Source organism: Triturus cristatus, chromosome 10 (genome assembly GCF_964204655.1).
Source record: "Triturus cristatus chromosome 10, aTriCri1.1, whole genome shotgun sequence".
Lineage (NCBI taxonomy): Eukaryota > Metazoa > Chordata > Amphibia > Caudata > Salamandridae > Triturus > Triturus cristatus.
This window is the reverse complement of record NC_140593.1, coordinates 556636133-556658725: the sequence shown is the minus strand read 5'-3', so window position 1 is coordinate 556658725 and position 22593 is coordinate 556636133. Positions and strand designations below refer to the sequence as shown.

Sequence of the window (22593 nt, the reverse complement as noted above, 5' to 3'; positions counted from 1 at the left end):
CATTATGCCCAGCAGGGTGACAGTTGGGTTGTTCGTTTTTGCAACAAAAAGAATATACGTATGCATAGAAACCAGTTAAAAATCTTTGGCCCTAAAAGCAGTAAAATGGGTTGGGCTTTTATGAATTTAGAGAGAACAGCTATGGCTATTAACAGGGATTATAAGAAAATAACATTTCTTTCTTCACCATGGAATTCTTTCAGGTCTTGATAAAAGATAAAACAGAATGGTAAAATAACCCAACCTAGAACTTGCAACCAGGGCCATAGAATTTAACAAATGGGTAAATAAGGTACGAAGAGAAGTCTGGCCCACTAAAGTATCCATCCGGAGTCAGACAATAATTGGTAGTTTTACAAATGTGAGGAATAGGAACATTTATTATCAGAGATGCAGTAACAGCCATACCTTTGAGAAATACACCCTAGACTTCCATCATAAGGGCCTATTAGCTTGTGAATTACAGGTAAGAATGCAAGAAACTATACACCAAGCTATAATCTGTTTAGAGGAGGCAGGACCTGCTCCTCACTGCATTATAATTAACAAGGAGCTTTTTGACCGTGCGTATATCTTTAGGCTTGCCCAAATAACAACTTATGCCCACTTCACGTTGAGGCTATGTAAAGAACTATATCCCAGTGATGATGTATTTGGGGAAAAATTAGGCAAGAACATTTTCAGAATAATGTGAAAATCATAAATCTCTTTTTGGACATACGAATGGTGAGTTTGTAAGGATAGTTTGTTAAGATAGAACACAGTGTATGGTTCATCGGTGCACAGGGTTCTTGGACAAAATATCAAGGAAAATATAGTGTGCACAAAATATCGTGTCAAGAATATCCAGTACAAAATTGTGAAGGTAAGTTTCTATGGGAAAGAAAAGTTTTACTTCACTTAACTCCACATTTACGTACCGTGAGGGTATACATATCTTCAAGGTAAGTAGATGTGGAGTTAAGAATAGTAAATCTGAACTTACCAATTTGCACTCACCTGCTTGATATTTCGGTTCTCCATATCTTTAACACGATTTTCTGTCCACACTAATATTTTGCAATCGATATTCTACCAAACATCCTATGCACAGAACTTAAAATTCACTCATCCACGTGGATCATGTAACAGCCACTAAAAAAGCAACCTTCCACAAAAGGTTCTGTTAATCAGCCTTGTGCATGGGCTCACGCAGAGTTTCGATCACTTTAGAGAACACACATTGAATGGCCAGGGAGGAGAAGGTCTTTTAACAGGGAAAGCACTGTCCTAAGACCCTACAGGAAATACTGAATCAGTTATACTAAAAACAGCCTGAGAAGAATAATAAAGGTAAGCAGCGATAATAGCCAAATGCACTCTAATAGAAGAGTTCTACAAACCAGATTTTGCCAAATAAAGCTGATAAGGTGGTACTTTCTCTTCCTGGCAAGTTTGCGGGTCTGCATGCTTGATGTTGCACTATAAGCAGAACCTGTTCCTTTTGAACGCATATGAAGCACTCATAAAAGGATGCTTTACCTCTCTCAGAATGTTCATGCAGTTATCAGGTACATTGCTAAGTCTTACCTCGGTGATCTCCTTGAAAAGAACTGGGATTGGTGGAAAAGTGTACAGAATCCTTGGGACCAACACATCAAAAGTGCATTCCCCAGGGATGACGGCCCAAGAAACCCGAAGGCATAATTGGGAAATAAAACAGGTCCATTTCTGGATCAGGTGTAAGCTTCTGAAGTAGCTGTGGTCTGTAGCTTAAACTTTCTTGCAGCTTTCTCTGAGAGTTCATGGAACGTCCATTGAGCTCTCAAATAGAGCTGTGAGAAGGTGTAACCTTTGGATCAAAGCACAAGAGTTCTACACCTCAATAATCTTTTAAACAATCAAAACAAAACCACAAGCTTGTCCTATGGTTCCAATTGTTCTTGCAACCAGATCATGGAAAGGAGAGATCCTAGACGTAACAGACTTCACAGACAAAATATCAATGACAAAAATATTGTTGACAAAAATATCGATGAAGAAATATAGACTGCAAAAATATCAACTCCCTATAATGAAACAGGTAAGTACAAAAATATCAACTAAAAAATATCGAAGTAAAAAATATAGATGTGCAAAATATTGACTTAAAAATATATATAACAAAATATATATTAAATATTTTTAACAAGATACATTAAATTTAATATACATTTTAACTAAATATAACAAATAAACTTAATTTAAAAAATATAAACAAACAATTTATACATAAACATATTTACTTAAAAATAATTAAATATTAGCTATTTAATGTAAAAATAATAAACTATTATCTATTTAATGTTTAAACTTAAATTATATAAAAGAAATATACATATCAATAATTTAAAAAAATAACCATTTTATAAATAATTCAAACATTTCACTATAAAAAACAATCAAAATGCACATTACGCAATACAATAAATACAACAGTAGGGAAATTGTTGGATAGCAGGGGAGTAAAAATTACTGTTCCCACTCGAGTGAGTGCAACTGCAACAAATGATGATTCATACATTCTCCCCCAAAATGATCTTAAAAATAAATGTTTTAAAAAAATCAGATTAAATATATTAAGCATTAAATATAATTACATATAACAAAGAGGTATAACTATTATCTGAAATAAATTAATAAATACCTTTATAAACAATATTTAAAAGAAGCAAATATTAACAAACAAAAACATTTTTAAAAACAAATGTATTTTCTTTATCTCCTACCCTATAAAAAATCTTCAACATTTTTATTTACATGTAGTTCTAAAATGTACACAATTTTAAAAATTAATAAAACATTATTACAGATTCATTGAATATGCATTCTTTAACACTATAATATGCACTACACACAGCTAAAATTAATTACCCAATTACCATCATTAATTACTAATTTAAAATAATTAACTAATTCAGTCAGTAAAAACTTTATTTCGGCGCAAAGCCATAAAAGTGCTTACATTTTAAAAAGAAATCACAGATACAATATATTTACAAGCCATTTACATCCTTACAGGACAGGCCTCTCCATAGCAACATGATCAAAGAATCCCTAAAAACTACGAAGTTAAAAGAATAAAAGGATGTTAAATCTATCATTAAAAATGGATACAAGAAGATTTACAATAGTAGAAATGGCGGACATCAGGCTGTGCCATTAGACACTCCAATACAATTATACTTGGCAGCTTGCCTGATGTACCACATACTGTTTAAAAAACGAGAAACCGCAAATACAATTGGAGTGCTAGTATCATACTTTAAGATTCTCAATGCCACTATACATTGCTTGAAACCCAGGGTTTTACAAAGTTGTGTTAACCAGCGTTTACACTGTATCCGATAAGCAGGGCAGAGAAAAAGAACGTGGATTTCAGACTCCTCCTTATAATTACATACAGGACATTCCTTCTTTGAATCTTTCGCCCATCTACTAGTAAGTACATGAATTGGGAGGGTCCCTAATCTGAATTGCAGATATCATTTCCTAGCCCTGGAAAGTAGGACAAAATCTAGGAAGGGTTACTCATAGTATGCATCTTTTATAAGGAGAAATTCTGACATGAAGCGCCCGTGTATGGAATTGTTTTGTATTTGGATGAGTTTCATTGCTCTGTATTGTCTTATTAGTTCCAATCTAGAGATCAGAGTACATGAAGTTTCAGGTGAACTCCACAGATCTGGGTTCTTTAATTCCAGAGTGAGGTCCTTTATATGACAGAACCAAGGAATTCCCTTATTGTGGCACTGGGGCAATATCTCTTTTAGCTCAGCCCTAATGTCAGACAGTTCAGGTGTGCCCAGAGTCGCCTCCAAAATGTAAGGGGTCTCAGTGCTATCTCTTCGCCCAGAGGCCTAATGCCCAAATCCATACCGAGGGGAATAAGTGGAGTGCTGTTCGGTAGACTTAAAAGCTGCCTTATAAAATTATTTTCTGCCTTTGTTAGATTGGAAACCTGGCAATGGCCCCACAGCTCTACCCCATGTAATGCAGCCCCTCTGGTTTGGGCAGTATAAATTTCAAGTGCAGGGGCAATGGGTTTCGAGTCTGAGGTTCTATGCAGCTTCAAGATACCACCAATCGTCTGTGTTAGCCTAAGGCTAGCTTTTGCCACTGATGCCTCCCAATTAAAATACTCAGCCAGGGTGACTCCCAAGTAGTCAAACGTTTCTACTCTCTCAAGAGGGATACCATGTAGAACTGGGTTGGAACGCTTCAGTTTGGGGGGATTAAAAACCATAAACTTAGTCTTTGCTTGATTTATCTCCAATCCCCACAACATGCAGAACTCTGCAAACCCATCTAGGATCCGCTGGATGCCCATTGGAGTATTGGAAAGTAACAGGGTATCATCCGCAAACATTAGTGCATGAACCCTTCCTGTGGCTAACTTTGGGACATCACTATCCTTGCTTTTCCTTAGGAAGTCAATGAGCCCGTTTATAAAGAGACAGAATAGGGTGGGAGCGAGGACGCATCCCTGTCGAACACCATTAAGGACAGGGAACCGGGCAGATAACTCACCTGATTTTCCACATCGGACCTGCGCGAAGTTATCCGTGTGTAATTTTATGATAGACCCGAGCAGGTACAGGGGAATCCCAAGATCCCTCAAGACCCTCCAAAGCTTTGCCCTTGGTACCATATCAAAGGCAGACTTCAGATCCACGAATATTAAATAGAGGCTGCCACCCTTTAGGACAACCGTTTTCCAGAACAACAGCTGAAGCCTGAATATCTGGTCCACGGTTGACATCTTTGATCTGAAGCTGGCCTGATATGGGCTGAGTATTTGTTCTTGTTCTACCCAGCCCTGTAAGCGATCCAGGAGCACTCGCCCAAAAAGTTTCTGGGAGATGTCAATGAGGCTGATGGGCCTGTAATTAGATGGCGTGAGGCGGCAACCTTTCCTGAATATTGGCACTATCTCGGCCCCACGCCATGTGTTTGGAAGATCCATACCCCCAGCAATTGTGTTAAATAAAACGTAAAAATAAGGGGCCCAGATCTTTAGCTCTCCCCGAAAAAGGTCCCCTGGCATTCTATCCAGCCCGGGGGCCTTGTTGGGACTGAGCTTGCAAATGGTATTGCTCACCTCTAACACACTGAGCTCCATTCCCTCAGGGCTCGTGCACTCTACTCCGCTAAACTCTCCACTTTCATGTTCGTCTCCCCTTAATGCATATAGTGACCCAAAATATGATTCCCACGCTTCTGAAGCTATATTAGGTGCAATAGCCAATGTCCCCTCCCTGTCACCTGTTGTCACTATAGCCCAGAAGGATTTCATATCTTTCTCTTTGAGGGCAGTCCTAAGGCCATCCCACCTCCTCTCCTCTCATTCCTTCTTACCTTTCTGGATGGACCGTTTGTAGTTGGCCCTTGCTACTTTTGCTTGCACCCTATCCTGTTCTTTCACCGCCCTCAAAAGTTCTTGTTTTGCCTTGCGGCAATCCTCATTATACCAGGAGCATTTGTTACCAGCGCTTTTTCTATGGCTCCCTGTCGGACAGAAAATATCTGCCAGATTGGAATATAATTCCGCGTGAATTTTTCCTACCTCACTGAGGAAATATGAATTTTGTGATCAGTTATGTCCCCTATCGTAGACCCCAACGGCTCCATGTGCATGCTATAAGTACATGTATGTTCCCTCCTACTCCAGTTTTGAAGACGCAAATATATGTGCGTCCACCGTCAACATGTCCTCTTTCAGACCCGCCATGAATGGGTCAGATATTCCATTCCTAAGTATAAAAGGCCACCGACTTTATATGGTTCACTTTCCACATTTTACAGACTCAGGCGAGTAGGCCCGAATTCTGTCATCAAGCCTTTCCTGCCTTCTGCCTCTGAAAGCTCCAGTCTGAGCCTGCATCTGTGACCATGAACTTTGTCTTACTCCCTGCGCGGCTAACGGTGCCTGATCCAGCCAGTTGCCTGCCAAAAACTGTATTTCACCTTCGAGATTATCTCCTTCGCTCCCCATCCGATGCATTCCTGTCTAGCAGTTTAGGTAAACATTCCTTCAGCTACCGTGCAAAGGAGCCAGGCCTCGCTGTCCTCATGCAAGTAATTCATAGCCCCGTTACCATGGAATATTCCTACCCCCTCGCATCTAGTGTAGACACTTAGACGCTTGTACACGCACTAACAGTCAGTATAGTCAGTATAGAATAAGATTCTATCCTAAGAGACCTCTCTTTTTGGATAACACAGTTCTTTAAACATAGGATATTAGATATGATTTGGGATTAGGTTGACATAACCCCAGACTTCTGTCTCCACACGTAGAACTAAATGTCAAGTCCCCTTCACTCTCTAGTTGCACGTCAATCACACGTCATGCGGCTGCGCGCGCATCTCTGCCAAACATTTCTGCTGACATTGCAGGATTCTTTTATGGATCCACCCACTTGTGACATCATGTTTAGTGACGTTTCTTGAATTACGCCCTCTATTAGCTACGTATGCACCTTTTATCAGCTGTTACGCCTCTTGCATCTGTTTCACTGTAATGTATTTTCTATAAAACTGCCTACCTGTCAATAATATATGCGCCCTTCCTTCCTGAACTTTCGTGGTGATGGAACAGAAGGCCCACAATTCGAATTGTCTTCCTTTATATTGGAATAAAGCCCTTTTAAAACCTCTAATACCACGGATTCTGCCTCTTATATTTACTGAGTTATTCTTATAGACTTTACCGCATAAAAAAAAAGTACCGGTAACGAAATATTTACCACATAAATTGGCGCCCGAACAGGGACCCTTTCTCATCTCACGCGCCGGCGGTGCGTTGCAGGCCCGGTCTCCTGCCACAGCTGAACGGACAAAAAAACGCGTACCCGCAGGATTTCCTGTATCTCCCTCCGGCCAAGCGGGGACGACTGAGGCTGCGATCAACACCCAGACGAGGCGGTGAGAAGTGCGAAGTATCCCGACCAGAGCCTAGCTGAGAGAGCAAGATCCGAGGTATACAGAGTCCCGCCAAGTTCCGAAGTTCCGAGTCCAGTCGAGTCGAGTCCAGTCCGGTCCAGTTTCAGTTCCGTTCCGAGGCCTTTCGTTCCGAGCTACCCGGCGAGTACCATTACCGGGGAGGCATTTAACGTGCACATAGTCTGTGCCGGTCAAGACGGGTTTGGGTACACAAATCCGGTCTGCACTGTTTCAGCAGTGTATCTGTACTGTTTAGCAGTATATATAGTATGTCTTGCATATAAATAAGTATTATCTAGTATCAGTATAATGTCAGTAACTAGTTTTCTATTAGTTATCATTGTTCGTAAAACTGTTAAGCGTTAAATGTTTTAAATAAGTTCTATATATTGTGGTGTGAATGACTGTTCATTATTGTGTTTCTTTGTATAAAGTGTGTTCTAGTAATAAGGTCTAAAAATGCCGCTCTTTTCGAAACTAAGACAGATCAAAACTAGAAAAGGGGTACTCGAAGAAGCTGTTCCCATTCCACCTAGGGACACTCCAGGATACTTTATGTATCATAAGCATGGTCTAGATGCCGTATTATTTCTTGATTTATGGGTGGACTACACCAAAGAATTACCAGAGAGTCAGAGATGGCCCGCAGCTGGGACCTGGGATGCAGATTGCATCATGAGAGTAGAAGAAGAATTATGGAAAAAGAAAGCCAGACAGTCACAGAAAGATGCCATTGAATTATGGCGTAAGGAATCATATAGACGTACAGGAAAAGCACTCAGACAGGAAGAGAAAGGTAGAGAGAATTCAAATAAAACTCGAGAAAATCTATTACTTGAGGAAGGTACCCGAGTAAACTCAGAACAAGTAGACAGACAAAGAAACACTCTTATGAATGGTATGTGTCCACTTCTGGCCGAAGGGTTACCTAAGGCTACTCCGGAAATACCAAAAGACTTGCCACCTCCATTGTTTCCGATAAAAGCACATCCCAAATCACATCCCAAAACCGCAAAGGACGTTTTTCTTTCCTCCTATTTAGATGACGCAGCTCCCGAGTATGCTAATGCCATACCACCCACATCGCTTGCCGATGGTGTTCAACACCAAGAGCATACGTCTGTACCCCCGCAATTACAAACTCCTACACAAGTTCCAACAGACCCGTCCGTCTCTACAGTTTTTCCCGCATCTACAATCTCTATCCTACGCCCAACGAATCCTTTCGTGCCTAGCACCTCAGATGGTGCTACCGGAGGTACGACAGATATGTTTGCCACACCGCCGAGAAATAAACCGACCCTTAGAGAATTAGCACACCAACGTACGCCCAAACTAGCAAACCCCGACATGCTTAAGGAACTTCTAGTAGATTGTAGATATGATCCTGTGCCCGGTAAACGGGACGAAATGCTGCTGTCATCATTACGTATTCGACGAGCTGCAATATATTTAACGAAGCTACCAGGAATGACTACACATTTAGAAAATATATATCACTTTGTCCAGTCAGGGCGAGGTCCTGAAAGTATTAGCAGAGCCATGGAGTACCAGAAAGCGGAGGTACAGGGACAACTGTTACGTTTCCTCATAAACTGTGTAATCAGAAATCAAGACCGGCCTGGGATAAATCCGGAAGAAATGCAAAAACTTGTCACTTGGGGTCAGCATATATCAGAAGGGAGACATGATAAACAGTTATGTATAGTCGCTATGTACCGAAAGATCCGCAAAGAAGTAGAACGAATACACGAAGAAAGATTAGAGGTAGACGCCGCTGACCTAAACAGAGAGGAGGAGGAGCAAGAGTCAGAGCAAGTAGAAACGATAGCTTATGTAAGTAGAGGAAAACCCCATAATAATACCAGAGGTTTTAATGATCCGGTACGTCCAATACGTCCAGAATATAATAGACATTTTCCAAACCCTATGCCAAATACAAAATCCCCCGAACACCTATTCCAAGCCGTTGATAAATTACTCCGAGATCGAAGAGGGTACCATATGCTCGATTCCATGGACGAACAAGAATTAGCCAGGTCAGCAGTACAATGGGCTGACAGTCCCGGCGAATACAAAGATGATGTACTTGCACACACGTTTCTGAATCTAGACCCATATGAACAGCGCTTAGCTAGTATATACATGATTCAACACCTCCTTATATTATATAAAAGCCAACACTCCGATCCAGGACCCTTACCTGACATATTGACAGAACTACTCACGAATATATGGAGAGGGTCAGGTACTGATTTGATTAAGGAAATTCTAGAATCCCGAAACCAATATTTAAATTTCGTATGCCCAGAACACGTTCCAGTTCCCAACATGGGAAGAAAAATGTATCACATAGATAGACAGAACCCGTTACGCGAAGTGCACCCAATTAGAGGTGCCGGTGATAATTTCACACGCGTGTTTGTATACACACCTATAACTAAATTAGAATTATTAGAAATGAAGAAAGTAGTACCCAGCCATGACAAGGACCCAGCAGGTTTCCACCGTGAGATAAAAGACATGTTACTCATGGGAGAGTATACCTACCCCGACATTATGAAAATATTAAAAGTCCTCTTACCCGCCGGTGTTTATGAAAAACTCAAAGAAAAAGAATGGGAGGTGGGAGACCAAAAGATAGATTGGACAGCATTAGAAAACGAAGAAAAGGCCCGAGCTGCAGGAGCAGGGCTTGGGGAAAAGACTACAGCACTAGCAGGATTACTAATACAGGTACTGCCACGTTTATTAACTACGAAAAAGGAAGACTGGGGTGCAATCTCAGCCTGTAAACAAAAACCAGATGAAGACACTAGTGATTTCTATTCCCGATTTGAAAAATGTTTTGGTATAAATAGTGGTATAAAAGCCAGTAGTGAGTCATATCCACATCTGTTCGTGACAAAATTAGTTGAAAATTCTCTGATACAAGTTAAGAATAGAGTATTGAAATTTGAAAGTACCTGGCAAGGTAATACCCCATCACAGATGTTACAGATGTTACAATATCACCACAACAGAATAAAGGAAGAACAAGAACACGAACAAAGACGTATGAAAGATACAAAAATGAAAATGCTTGTTGCACAGTCAGTCCCAGCTAATAGTCATCAAAAGGTTGATCCCGCAGGTCCTACGAAAGGGACATGCAACTATTGTAAACAACTAGGTCATTATATACACGATTGTCCAGTCCTGAAACATAATATTGCTACAGGTAGAACACATGAGAGACCACGTCCACCTAGACAGGATCAGAACCAACAACAAATACCTCAGCATGCACAACCTAGGTTAGCTCCGCAACAATTAGCTCCGCAACAGGGAGCTCCACAACAGACCGTAGCACCACCACAAGCGCAGCCTATTGCTGCAACACAAGCAACAACACAACAGATGTATCAGTATGCACAAGCAGATTATCCCGATTATCAGCGATACTCATGAGATAGCCTAGAGAGGGAAGTTGGCTTACCCCTTATTGAGGTTCCTGTAGACCAAGAGGGACCTTATGTACATAGTGAACTACTAGGGGAAGACAGAAAGTTTTTACTTGATACAGGGGCAAGCAGAACGACTATAAGACGCAGTGAAGTTCCAGGGGCACCCCTCTCAGGCTCACAAAATATTTCCCTTGGATTCTCAGGAAAACCTATAATAAATGACGTAACACAACCTCTTCCACTTACAGTCGGTCCATTGACACGTACTACAGATTTATTGCTTACTAAATCATGTCCAGAAAACTTGTTAGGCATAAAAACATTGAAAGCTCTAGGAGCTATAATATGTTGTTCTCCGGAAGGAGTACGACTATTTTTACGTGACTTTAAAGGTCACTACGTATCCAGAGACATGGATCACCGACTGCAGAATTTACCTAAACATTTATGGGCACAAGGCCCCACTGATGTTGGTTGCATGAATATTACACCATATCGTGTCACACTAAAAACAGGAGTAATACTACCACGAATACGACAATACAAATTACCACCCGATGCTGTTGTGGCTTTACTGCAAATCATTGACGAGCTCATTGCACAAGGAGTGGTTGTCGAAACTGACTCCAATGTATGTAATTCTCCGATAATTCCGATTCTTAAAAGAACGGATCCAAAGGCTTCACCAGTATATCGATTAGTTATTGATCTGCGCGAATTAAATAAATGTATTGTGCCACAATACCCTGTGGTCCCAGATATCTCTTCATTACTCACAGCTATTGACTCAGAAGCAACGTTTTTTACTGTAATTGATCTCAAGAATGCTTTCTTTAGTGTCCCAATTGATCCGGAAAGTCAATATTTGTTCGGATTCAGTTTAAATGGACGAAGTTTTAAATTCACACGCGCACCTCAAGGATTTACAGAAAGCCCCAGCATCTATAGCCAAGCACTGAAACGAGAACTTGACAGTATCCACATGCCAGTTAACACTGCCTTGCTTCAATATGTCGATGATCTGCTGATCACCGCCCGAAGCGAACCTGAATGTGAAAAAGCTTCACTGACGGTTTTGAAATTTCTGGCCGACAAAGGGCACAAGGTGTCCCCTTCTAAGCTGCAATTCTGTGTCCCGCGAGTTGTTTACCTTGGGCACTCGCTGTCCAAGGAGGGAAGGCAGCTTACACCCGACCGCATCCAGTTAATCGCCAACATGCCATCACCCAAGACACAAAAGGAGGTACGGGCTTTTATAGGCCTCACTTCATACTGTAGGCAGTGGATCCCTCAATATGCATTCCTAGCAAAACCACTCATCCAGTTGACAACACAGGAGGCAGCCACATCGACTGTCCTCCCTTGGACTCAAGAACATACACACGCCTTTGAAAGTTTAAAGAAAGCTTTATGTCAAGCACCTGTCCTAGCAACACCTATGTTACAATAAACAGTTTACACTCTTTGTTACAGAACGCGAAGGTACTGCTTTGTCAGTACTCACTCAGGAACAAGCAGGATCACACAAACCATGTGCTTATTTCTCTAGTACATTAGATCCAGTAGCTCAGGCTCTTCCTGCGTGCCTGAAATCAGTGGCAGCAACAGCTTTAGCAATCAGACAAAGCGATGCCATAGTGTTAGGACATCAATTGACAGTACAAGTACCACATGCAGTAGAGGTTCTTTTGAACCGCACACAGACACAACACTTGACTATAGCGAGACTCACCGGTTACGAATTAACATTGTTTCAGCCACACATAGAAATCAGACGTTGCAATACGTTAAATCCTGCCACACTGTTACCAGTGAGCGGAACAGATCCATTGGCACATGATTGTGTCGAAATTATTACTATCACGACGAAACCCAGACAAGACTTGACAGATATCCCTTTGTCAGATCCAGACTTGACATTGTATGTAGATGGGTCATGTATGAGAACAAGTACAGGAGAGTTAGTGGCCGCTTACGCAGTCACAACAGACACTGAAGTCATTGAAACAAATCGTATTAACACTTTGTCAGCTCAAGCAGCAGAGCTCATCGCTCTGACACAAGCCTGTATTCAAGCCAAAAATAAGAAAGTCAACATATACACAGATTCACGTTATGCATTCGGAGTCGTCCATGACTTCGGCGTACTGTGGCGAGAGAGAGGTTATTTAACTTCTCACGGTGCCCACATCCAGCACGGACCCCTCATTCAAACCCTATTAGATGCGATTCATCTACCAACTGCAATATCGATTATGAAATGCAAAGCCCATACAAAAGTTACCGATATCATTTCTCAGGGTAATGACCTAGCTGACAGAACAGCTAAACAGACTGCTCAGAATCAGACTCTCACAACTGACATGACAAAGACAATAGTTCCGACACCAACACATTGCATGACAGTTAAGGATCCCGCCTTTGATGTAATTGACATACAGACACATGCTACACCAGAAGAAATAAAGAAATGGACTGAATTAGGAGGGATCCAAACAGATCAGGGATGGCTGACGAAGGAAAAATCTATATGGTTTCTTCCCGACTCAATGGTCCAAGTCATCATTAACACAATACATAGTCCAGCGCACCTAGGAGAAAAAGCTATGCTAGACAGCATTCAACACATTTGGTTCAACAAACACTTGCGAGCAGCAGCTAAACAAAAAGTTCGTACCTGTATGATATGTTGTCAGTTTAACCCAGGTAAAAGCATCCCCGTAGAGCAGGGTGGATTTCAACCTCCCGATCATGCTTTTGAAGTCCTCCGGATGGATTATATCCAGATGGAACGATGTCGAGGATTCAAATATGTCCTCGTAGTTGTCTGTGCTCTTTCCCGTTGGACAGAAGCATACCCGGTTTCAGATTACACTGCCCCGACTACTGCCAAACAGTTAGTCCGAGAATTCTTCCCACGGTACGGTTTACCACGTGTTGTCTACTCAGATAACGGCCAGCCGTTCTCATCCGAACTAATGAAACACGTTTCCCTTTTATTAGGTTATCAATGGAAATTTCACTGTGTCCGACATCCCGAGGCAGCAGGTCTTGTGGAACGCCATAATCAAACTCTGAAAATTAGATTGTCCAAAATATGTAGAGAAAAAGGAGTCGATTGGATAGTAGCCTTACCAGTTGCGCTCTTTTACATGAGAATGGTAGCACATTCTCGAACAGGGCTATCCCCGTATGAGGTGATCTTCGGTAGACCACCAAATATGTGGGGGACGCCTATACCTCGTAAAATCACTGACGTTGACTGTAATATGCTGACAGATTACCTGGCTTCCTTGATGTCTGCACTACAATCTTGTCGTTCACAGGTATCCGCAGCTTTTCCCGATAATACTGAGGTGAAGCCCCATGACGTGGTTCCTGGTGACCTGGTGTTGGTCAGGAACTTTGACCGAAAGACCCAACTGGATCCTAGGTGGAAGTCACCGAAGTTGGTTCTACTCACCACAAGGACAGCCGTGAAAATCGAGGGAAGAAAAGGGTGGTTGCACTCGAGTCATATCAAGAAATTTTATGGACTACCATCCAGTAGAAATACTGAACCCCGTATTCCCTCAAAGACAGACTCAAAACTCCCCTTGGTTGAGCAATCGAACTCAGACATTTATAAACTAAAATTGAGGTCTAGTAAGTCAGACAATTTGATTGTTTAAGTCCTCTCCAAGGTGAATCGGTTGAATTTGTCTCTGACATGTATCCTCTAGACCGGAATAGAGAAAGAAATCAGCGAATGGAGCTGAAAAAGCATGTGTATTGTAAATCACTTCGTAGTCACTGTACAGTAACATTATTAATTCTGTTTTTTCTAAGTCTTCTGATCATTATTTTTAGCATACTATTGCATATGTATTACCCCATTCTTAAACATGCTTACAATATAACTGCAGAACATTCTTTTAGCGAATTTCCTCCGCATGAGTTGTCCTATAGATTTGCGCTGCGCAACAACACGTTCATTAGTATGTTACATCATTCCCATCAGACCAACAATGCCACAAATTGTTGGATATGTGGCCGACTCCCTCCCTATCAAAACTATAAGGGAGTTTTGCCCCTCTTTCCATATCCGTTCACACACAATGGCTCCTGTGGAGCATGGTTTAGTTTGATTAATTCCCTAGATTCACATTCCGCAGTTTATCAAGACAACTGGGTATGGGGAAACCTGAACCTAGTTCTGCTTAAAGTCTGCTACCCTAACAAGGAGGGACTTCCCAAAAGAACAGGAACTGATCTAGAAAATGAAGTATATGGATTAGGTAATTTTACACTTACCTCATGATCCTGAACGTTGAATCTGAAGCTACACCAATCTTGCCCGCCATGTCAGTATTCCCAGTGAAAGGGGAATTATGTATAAGAAAGAATGGTTCCATACACATGGGCCACAGTAAATGTACCACTGTAATAAAATTCAGTGATCAAGGCAAGTCTACATTTAGAGCTTCCCATCATTCCTACTTCATATGTGGCCAGACCGCATATATACGCCTACCCCTAGATTGGGATGGTACCTGTTACATAGCATTCCTTCTGCCACCTGTTTTCCTAGCCCCGCCTGATTATCACAGAAATACCCATTTAGTACACAATAGACAACAGAGAGATCTCCCAATTGTCGATTACACCGAAACAGCGTGGGAAAAATACACAGATTTCAATAAAGGTTTCTTTCCATATATAGGTACAGTCACTAATAGTAAGCTGATACGTAGATTAACCAGAACCCTTGAAGCAGTAGTGAACGAAACTATTTCCGCCTTAGGCAATTTAACAGAAGAGCAGTCTGCTATGCGGATTGTTGTGCTTCAAAATCGTCTTGTCCTTGACGTCATCCTGGCCGATAGGGGCGGAGCTTGTAGAGTCAGCGGATCAAGTTGTTGCATTTTCATACCAGAAAATTCGCCGTCAGTATATAAAGCCATAACTCGCCTTCATAAAATTGTAAGCCAGATACACCAGAGTCCAGGCACCTGGACTTGGTCCGGTTGGTTCTGGGGCGTGTTGTCAGCCTGGGGATGGAGAATATTATCCTTCCTGGGTATTGGCCTCCTCATACTATTCAGTTGTTGCTTATGTCTACAATGTGGGCCAGCGATTTGTGGTCTATGTGCCACATCGTGTATCCCACCTCCAAGTTTTCATTCAAGATCCCGGAAGAAGAAAGAAGAACAAATGATGCTATATGAACAGATCGATGGATTGATGAAGATCGATATCTCCTGAGGGTCCGTAGGGGACAAGGAGGGAATGAGGAAATATGAATTTTGTGATCAGTTATGTCCCCTATCGTAGACCCCAACGGCTCCATGTGCATGCTATAAGTACATGTATGTTCCCTCCTACTCCAGTTTTGAAGACGCAAATATATGTGCGTCCACCGTCAACATGTCCTCTTTCAGACCCGCCATGAATGGGTCAGATATTCCATTCCTAAGTATAAAAGGCCACCGACTTTATATGGTTCACTTTCCACATTTTACAGACTCAGGCGAGTAGGCCCGAATTCTGTCATCAAGCCTTTCCTGCCTTCTGCCTCTGAAAGCTCCAGTCTGAGCCTGCATCTGTTACCATGAACTTTGTCTTACTCCCTGCGCGGCTAACGGTGCCTGATCCAGCCAGTTGCCTGCCAAAAACTGTATTTCACCTTCGAGATTATCTCCTTCGCTCCCCATCCGATGCATTCCTGTCTAGCAGTTTAGGTAAACATTCCTTCAGCTACCGTGCAAATGAGCCAGGCCTCGCTGTCCTCATGCAAGTAATTCATAGCCCCGTTACCATGGAATATTCCTACCCCCTCGCATCTAGTGTAGACACTTAGACGCTTGTACACGCACTAACAGTCAGTATAGTCAGTATAGAATAAGATTCTATCCTAAGAGACCTCTCTTTTTGGATAACACAGTTCTTTAAACATAGGATATTCGATATGATTTGGGATTAGGTTGACATAACCCCAGACTTCTGTCTCCACAAGTAGAACTAAATGTCAAGTCCCCTTCACTCTCTAGTTGCACGTCAATCACACGTCATGCGGCTGCGCGCGCATCTCTGCCAAACATTTCTGCTGACATTGCAGGATTCTTTTATGGATCCACCCACTTGTGACATGTTTAGTGACGTTTCTTGAATTACGCCCTCTATTAGCTACGTATGCACCTTTTATCAGCTGTTACGCCTCTTGCATCTGTTTCACTGTAATGTATTTTCTATAAAACTGCCTACCTGTCAATAATATATGCGCCCTTCCTTCCTGAACTTTCGTGGTGATGGAACAGAAGGCCCACAATTCGAATTGTCTTCCTTTATATTGGAATAAAGCCCTTTTAAAACCTCTAATACCACGGATTCTGCCTCTTATATTTACTGAGTTATTCTTATAGACTTTACCGCATAAAAAAAAAGTACCGGTAACGAAATATTTACCACACTATACTATACTGGGCCCCTCCAACAACGTGAAATCCCTCATCCCAATTAACGTTGGGAGAACTAGCAGATATATTTTTGCTATTTTAAGTGGAGACTCCTGTATTCGCTCCCATCTAACTTTCCTTCTATTGTTTGTTACAACCAATGCACTAGTCTCTTTCTCAAAACGTTGGGATGGATTGCCAATCACCAGCTTGCAGGGTTTGAGGATCAAGCTCAACGCATTATGATCACTGTCCTGCCTCTGTATAATGTAGAAATCTTGCACCCTACCCCAAAATCTTGTTTCTACCAGGATGTAATCCAGGAGTGAGGCTTGGCCTGGTCTGTTAAATGTACACTTCCCCGGTTGGTCTGATTTGGTCCGCACGTTGCAAGCTCTTAGCGACAAGGTTAAAGTAAGCGCATTCAGCTGCAAGGCCAAAGGAAACCAGGTTTTAATGGGTGTTATCTGTGGGTCAGGGATGAGCCACAATTGGTCTTCTTCCGAAGGGTCTAAATAGTCGGAATCTATGAGTGGTTCGAAGTGGCAGTTAAAATCGCCTCCCACAATGACCCGAATTCCTGGGTCCAGCGACAGTATAAATTGGCCAAGGAGGTCAATAGTAGCCGATTCTTGGCTATTATTAACCGGACAAGAGTATACATTGACTAAGGCAATTTTTAGCTTAGAGCGGAAAGAGAGGAGTGCACACTGAATATCCCTAGAGGGAGTAGTCCACACTTCCACTGTACAGCCAAGGTATGTGCCCACCCAAATTGACAGCCCACCCGAGGGTCTTATCAAATGTGGCAAAGCCCACCCTCTGTCGCCCACGTCTCTTGGAAGAGACAGATGTCATACTTGCCCACAAATTCACCCCAGTCCGGGCATGGGAGTTTGTTCTTTGCCCCGCTAAGTTCCATGACAGAAATTTTAACCCGATGCCCTGGTCAGATTCATCTGTTACACCTGCAGTATTACCATCCCTAAAATGTATGCAGTCGGCCATACGGGCACTATCCTTCCCATCAGCCCACATAGCTTGTTCTTCTTTATTTGCTGATCCCCCTTGAGCAGCCAAGTAGTTGAGGGTGAAGACCTCGGGGCATTGCAGCTTCACTCCCTGCGGGACTAATTGTAGGATGTGATCTGTTCTGCCGCTACTTGTTGCTTTTTCTAGATCACAATCAACTTTGCTCATTCCAGTTTCCCTCACCAATTTAGTGTTCCCTCACTGCGTCAACTAATTATTAATTCATCAATTAAAAATAAATTACTTCCATCCTTCCCACCATTTTCACCTATAAATTCCACAACACACCTAAAATAATTACACAATTAACAAATAATTGCCAATTAATTAATTACAATTAATTAAAAAGTAATTATTACATAATTAATAAAAAAAGTGTACATAGTTAACACTAACATCTCAATTCAACAATTAATAAAAATATTCTATAAATTTACTATAATTAAATTACTTCCCACCCTATTCCCCTATAAACCCACAACCTGTAACGGTACTAAAACCGCAAAATTCAAATAGAAACAAATAACTACTAAAAATAATCAATACATTTTATATAATTAAATTACTTCCCACCCTATTACCCTATAAACCCACAACCCGCTGTGGAACTAAAAATGCAAAATTCAAACAATTTGTTTTAATGACTACTACATTTTTAACACATATAATAAAAATACAAACAATTCTTATACAAAAAAATACATGCATCACACGTATAAAATATATACTAAAATACATAACATTAATAAAAAAAATCAAAATCTTTAACATCTATATTTTTTAAAATGATATTAAACAGTCAGATATTTTTTACATCGATATTACTTACCCGAGTCGATATTCTTGACCCACAACTATTTTTGTAAGTCGATATTTTTGGGTCGATATTCTGTGTCTGCACCACTCCACTGATACAGGTGAGGGATACCATCAATCAGAAGATGATCCATCCAAGTCTGAATCCTCAGGCGATGACATGTGCCAACTTTCTTTTCTAGGAGTGGGAGATTCAGATGGGGAAAAGCAGAATATCTACTTGTGCCAGAACTCTTCACTGCTCTATGCCTCTTGCAGTAACACCTAGATGGAGACGCATCACTGGACTCGGAGCTTTTCACTCTCACAGACTGGCGGATACATTATTCAGTGTAAGGATAAAATGGGACTTCCAAAGATGAATGATAAGAATCTTCTAGTGATCCCTTGGTGCAGGAGGATGAGTCTGAGCATCATCTAAAGAGAAAGAGACCTGGCCCATTCTGGGTTGTAGGCGGCATGCTGCGTATTTTCCCGTTACCCAGAGATATCCTAGTTCACACTCCGAGGACAGTTTATTTCTATGCACCTGACTATTGCAGTTGGCCTATACGGGGTTATATGTACCTTGCTGTGTGATTCACTTGCTCCTTTCTATATTATTTATAAAAAAAATGTAATCCTACAGAGAAAGACTGCTACCTCTTCAAAATCACGAGGAGATGGAGCAGATGGGATGATTCCCTTCCGGGTCTTATGATCTGAAGGCGATCCAATTTTTGACAAATAGGAAACACTCTGGATGATGAGGACTGCCTTGACTTTGACCCTTAGGTGTCTGAACATTTCTCAGAAGGCACCAGCATAGTGCCCGAAGCCACAGAGAGGTCAAGCATCACCAGGAAAATCAGGGAAAATAAACACTTTCTTCAGAAAAAAAGTGTAAAGAAAAAGAAAACCTCCTTAATCATCGATTAAACCCAAACGCTTCCACAAAACAATTGCTGTTAACTGCCAAAGCATCTTTAAATAAAGCAGGCTTGTGTCCAGGATATTCCCCACAGAGAGGAGAAATAACTGTCTAAATGCTGGACATGATTGTATGGTGCACTCTTTCCAGATTTTAAAAACAGGTTTTAATTCCTAATGCCTGTATGCTTTGCATTGAGGCACATTTTCCTGATTTCCCTTTTTGCCTAAATACACTGTTTTCAAGTTTGGTGTTTTCAGCAAAATGAACCATTTTCTCCTATTTTTTTGGCTATTTGGTGAAAAAGGAAACCGCAATTGATGTCATTCTGGCATGTTCTCGGTTTAGGTTGTTTAAGTGGAAAACGCATAAATAAATAAGTTGCGCTCTAGGCTATAGAACAAGTACAAGAATATTCAGAAATCTTGTGTAAGCGTCTACCTGTTGTGAATATGCCCACAAATCCCAAGGTAAAGAACTTTGTTATGTGGCCAGCAATTCATAAGCACAAAATTATTTAATTCTTTACTTTTTACAAAAAATCCTTTTATTTTCAAATAAATTAAGCTAAACTGGGCTTTCAGGAACACGCTTCCGTAGTTCCTAGTGCCATTCCCCAAATATCAAGCAATAAGGAGCCTTGCAGCTAAAGTGCCCTTGGGATGTAATGCTGCCTTTACTCATTCATTGCAACCAGGCTTCTGTATTACACAAGGGGAGACAGAAGTTTGTGCTGCCAATCCTGTGACACCCATTGTACAGGTGCACATATTGCACCTACATTGAAACAATGTGGCATCCCCTTATTTGAATGGGGGAATGATAGCATGCATATAACCCATTTGTCCCTCTGCCTGCAGTGTAATACCTACACGGGCACAGGGTAAACAAGCACAATTTTAATTGCTCACTCACAAAATACCAGAAAAATTAACCATTTATAAATCACAGTTATTTTAAGACTGACAATCTATGTTGTGTCTTTTCCTTTAGTACACTTAAAAGTTTAGATTTCTAAGACACACAGCAGCGCCTACCTTAAAATTGTGGCTAACTCCTGTTTCCAAAGAGAGTGAACACTCAGAGAAGTTGGCTTGAGACAGGTAGATCTGGGCCATCAGAAGATGTGCATCAGCAGATGTTGAATCCAGTTCCAAACAACGTTGCAATGTTCCTTGCGAACCTTCTAAATCACCTGCAAATATAAGGGACGATTCTGTTTACACATTTAATTTTTAATCTGGAGCAAGATGGTTTACTTTTCTTTTCTTGGTACTATTCCTTAGGGCAGATGTCTAGTGAAATCATATAAATACATACACACACAAATATAGAATTGATCTAGAGCTTCATTCACAATGAAGACATAACTGCTTATCTATAGAGTGGCTTGTTAGGTCTTAAAGAAGGATATTTCTGTCTCTGGGACCGTTTGGACCCTGACAGTGCTCATGAAGATGTTTGTCGTATTATCTTGCATATACTATTAGGAATGAGCATCAATCTATGTGCTTGAGGGCATCAGATGTTGGGAAAAATAGATCAGTGTTAGAAGAGAAGAATGGTGATAACAGAAAAAATGAGAACTTTTCTATTTGATAGAGTAGGCTATGAGTATATAAGCAGTCCAGTTCTTTTGTCTCCAGTCTCAATCTGTTCAAGGTATTACTGTTAGAAGTGCTCTCAACTCCCATCTTCGGGTGGTGCTTTCTTTACAGTGTTCAAATGTATCCAATTACATTTGGATACAAGTTCTTGTATCTACCATACCTACTGTGATGGAACCACCCATAAAAGCAAGCACTTTTTGGGTTCGGTCTCAACGTCACAGCACAGTAGTGAATTATAACATAACGTGTATTTGTAAAGCGCACGTTCATCTAGAGGTCTCTTGGCGCTGAATAACAGATGTTCATTGTTACCCAACTCAATGGTACTTATTTTATCGACCTCAGATGGATGAAAGGCTGAGTGGACCCGCCGGGATTTGAACCTGTGACCATGAGGTCGAACACAAGCCCCTGCAATGGACGAATTAGTTCACTGAGCCACCAGACCCGAATTAAGCAGACAACTATTGTGGGTGAAAAGAAAAATTGTCATTTAATGTAACACCCCATCCTTTCACATATTTGGGCACTGCCCTCTACACTTGCCCTCCACTCCGTCTTGATTGCCTTATCCACTCGTCCCATACTCCTGCTTGCTGTGTTTATGTAGCACACAACCCATCCAGGTTGGCATCCTGGTGCTGTATGGACAGAGAACGTGTTGGGGCTAGGTGAAGAGCCAGGCCTCCAGTTTCTTGTAGAATACAAGAACTGAGAAGGCAGCTCTGATGTGCAGGGGCAGGTCATTCCAAGCTTTAGGGGCAAGAGAGAAGGCATGAACGCTGGATCTGGTTCTGGATTATGCAGGGTGTGTGCAAGTAGGAGTCTGGCAGAGCGGAGGTGTCCGGTTGGTTTGTGGAAGTCTACGTGGTTGCTGATCTCCTGCTCTTCCAGGGTTCTTGAGGTACTCCTTCTCCCCCACCTCCTCTGGGGAGTGCAGATCAGAAGCTGCATAAGCCCAAGAGCATAGTTAAGAGGCAGGGCTGCCGAAGTAGCTGTCGGATTAGTTAAGAGATGATTAAAAAAAGGATCTTTGTGTGCACTTAAGTTCATCTGTGCCCGTCTGGGTGTGTGCATGATCAAGAGTGTATTTCTGCTTCTTTGTGTGCATGCATGAATGTCTGTGTGCGGAGGTGAGGAGCAACTATTTTGACCAGTGCCCCAGCTGTGAAATGGTGGACCAGATACAATGGTGGTTATCCCTTCCAACATGCTGACCTGGGATACGACCAGCTCCCAACGTTTCAAAAGTGGTGTTTATGGTTACTCATGGCTGGAAATACAAAGCTGGCATTTCACAAGCTGCTCTCTCAGGACCAAACTGCAATAACTTTGCAGGTCATTGTGAAACTGAAATAGATAAGGACACTGAAAAAATGTTG

At 41.5% G+C, this 22593-nt stretch overlaps 1 protein-coding gene across 2 annotated transcripts in view; it reads right to left on the bottom strand.

The window, feature by feature from the left end:
• Positions 1 to 22593, bottom strand: part of LOC146789718 (tetratricopeptide repeat protein 21B-like) — a 468517-nt gene that overhangs the window by 282937 nt on the left and 162987 nt on the right. For both annotated transcript variants that reach the window (XM_085630126.1, XM_085630127.1), the window contains exon 7: positions 20639 to 20796. In XM_085630126.1, coding sequence (XP_085486252.1) covers positions 20639 to 20796 — 158 coding nt within the window. The remainder of the gene's footprint in view (positions 1 to 20638; positions 20797 to 22593) is intronic.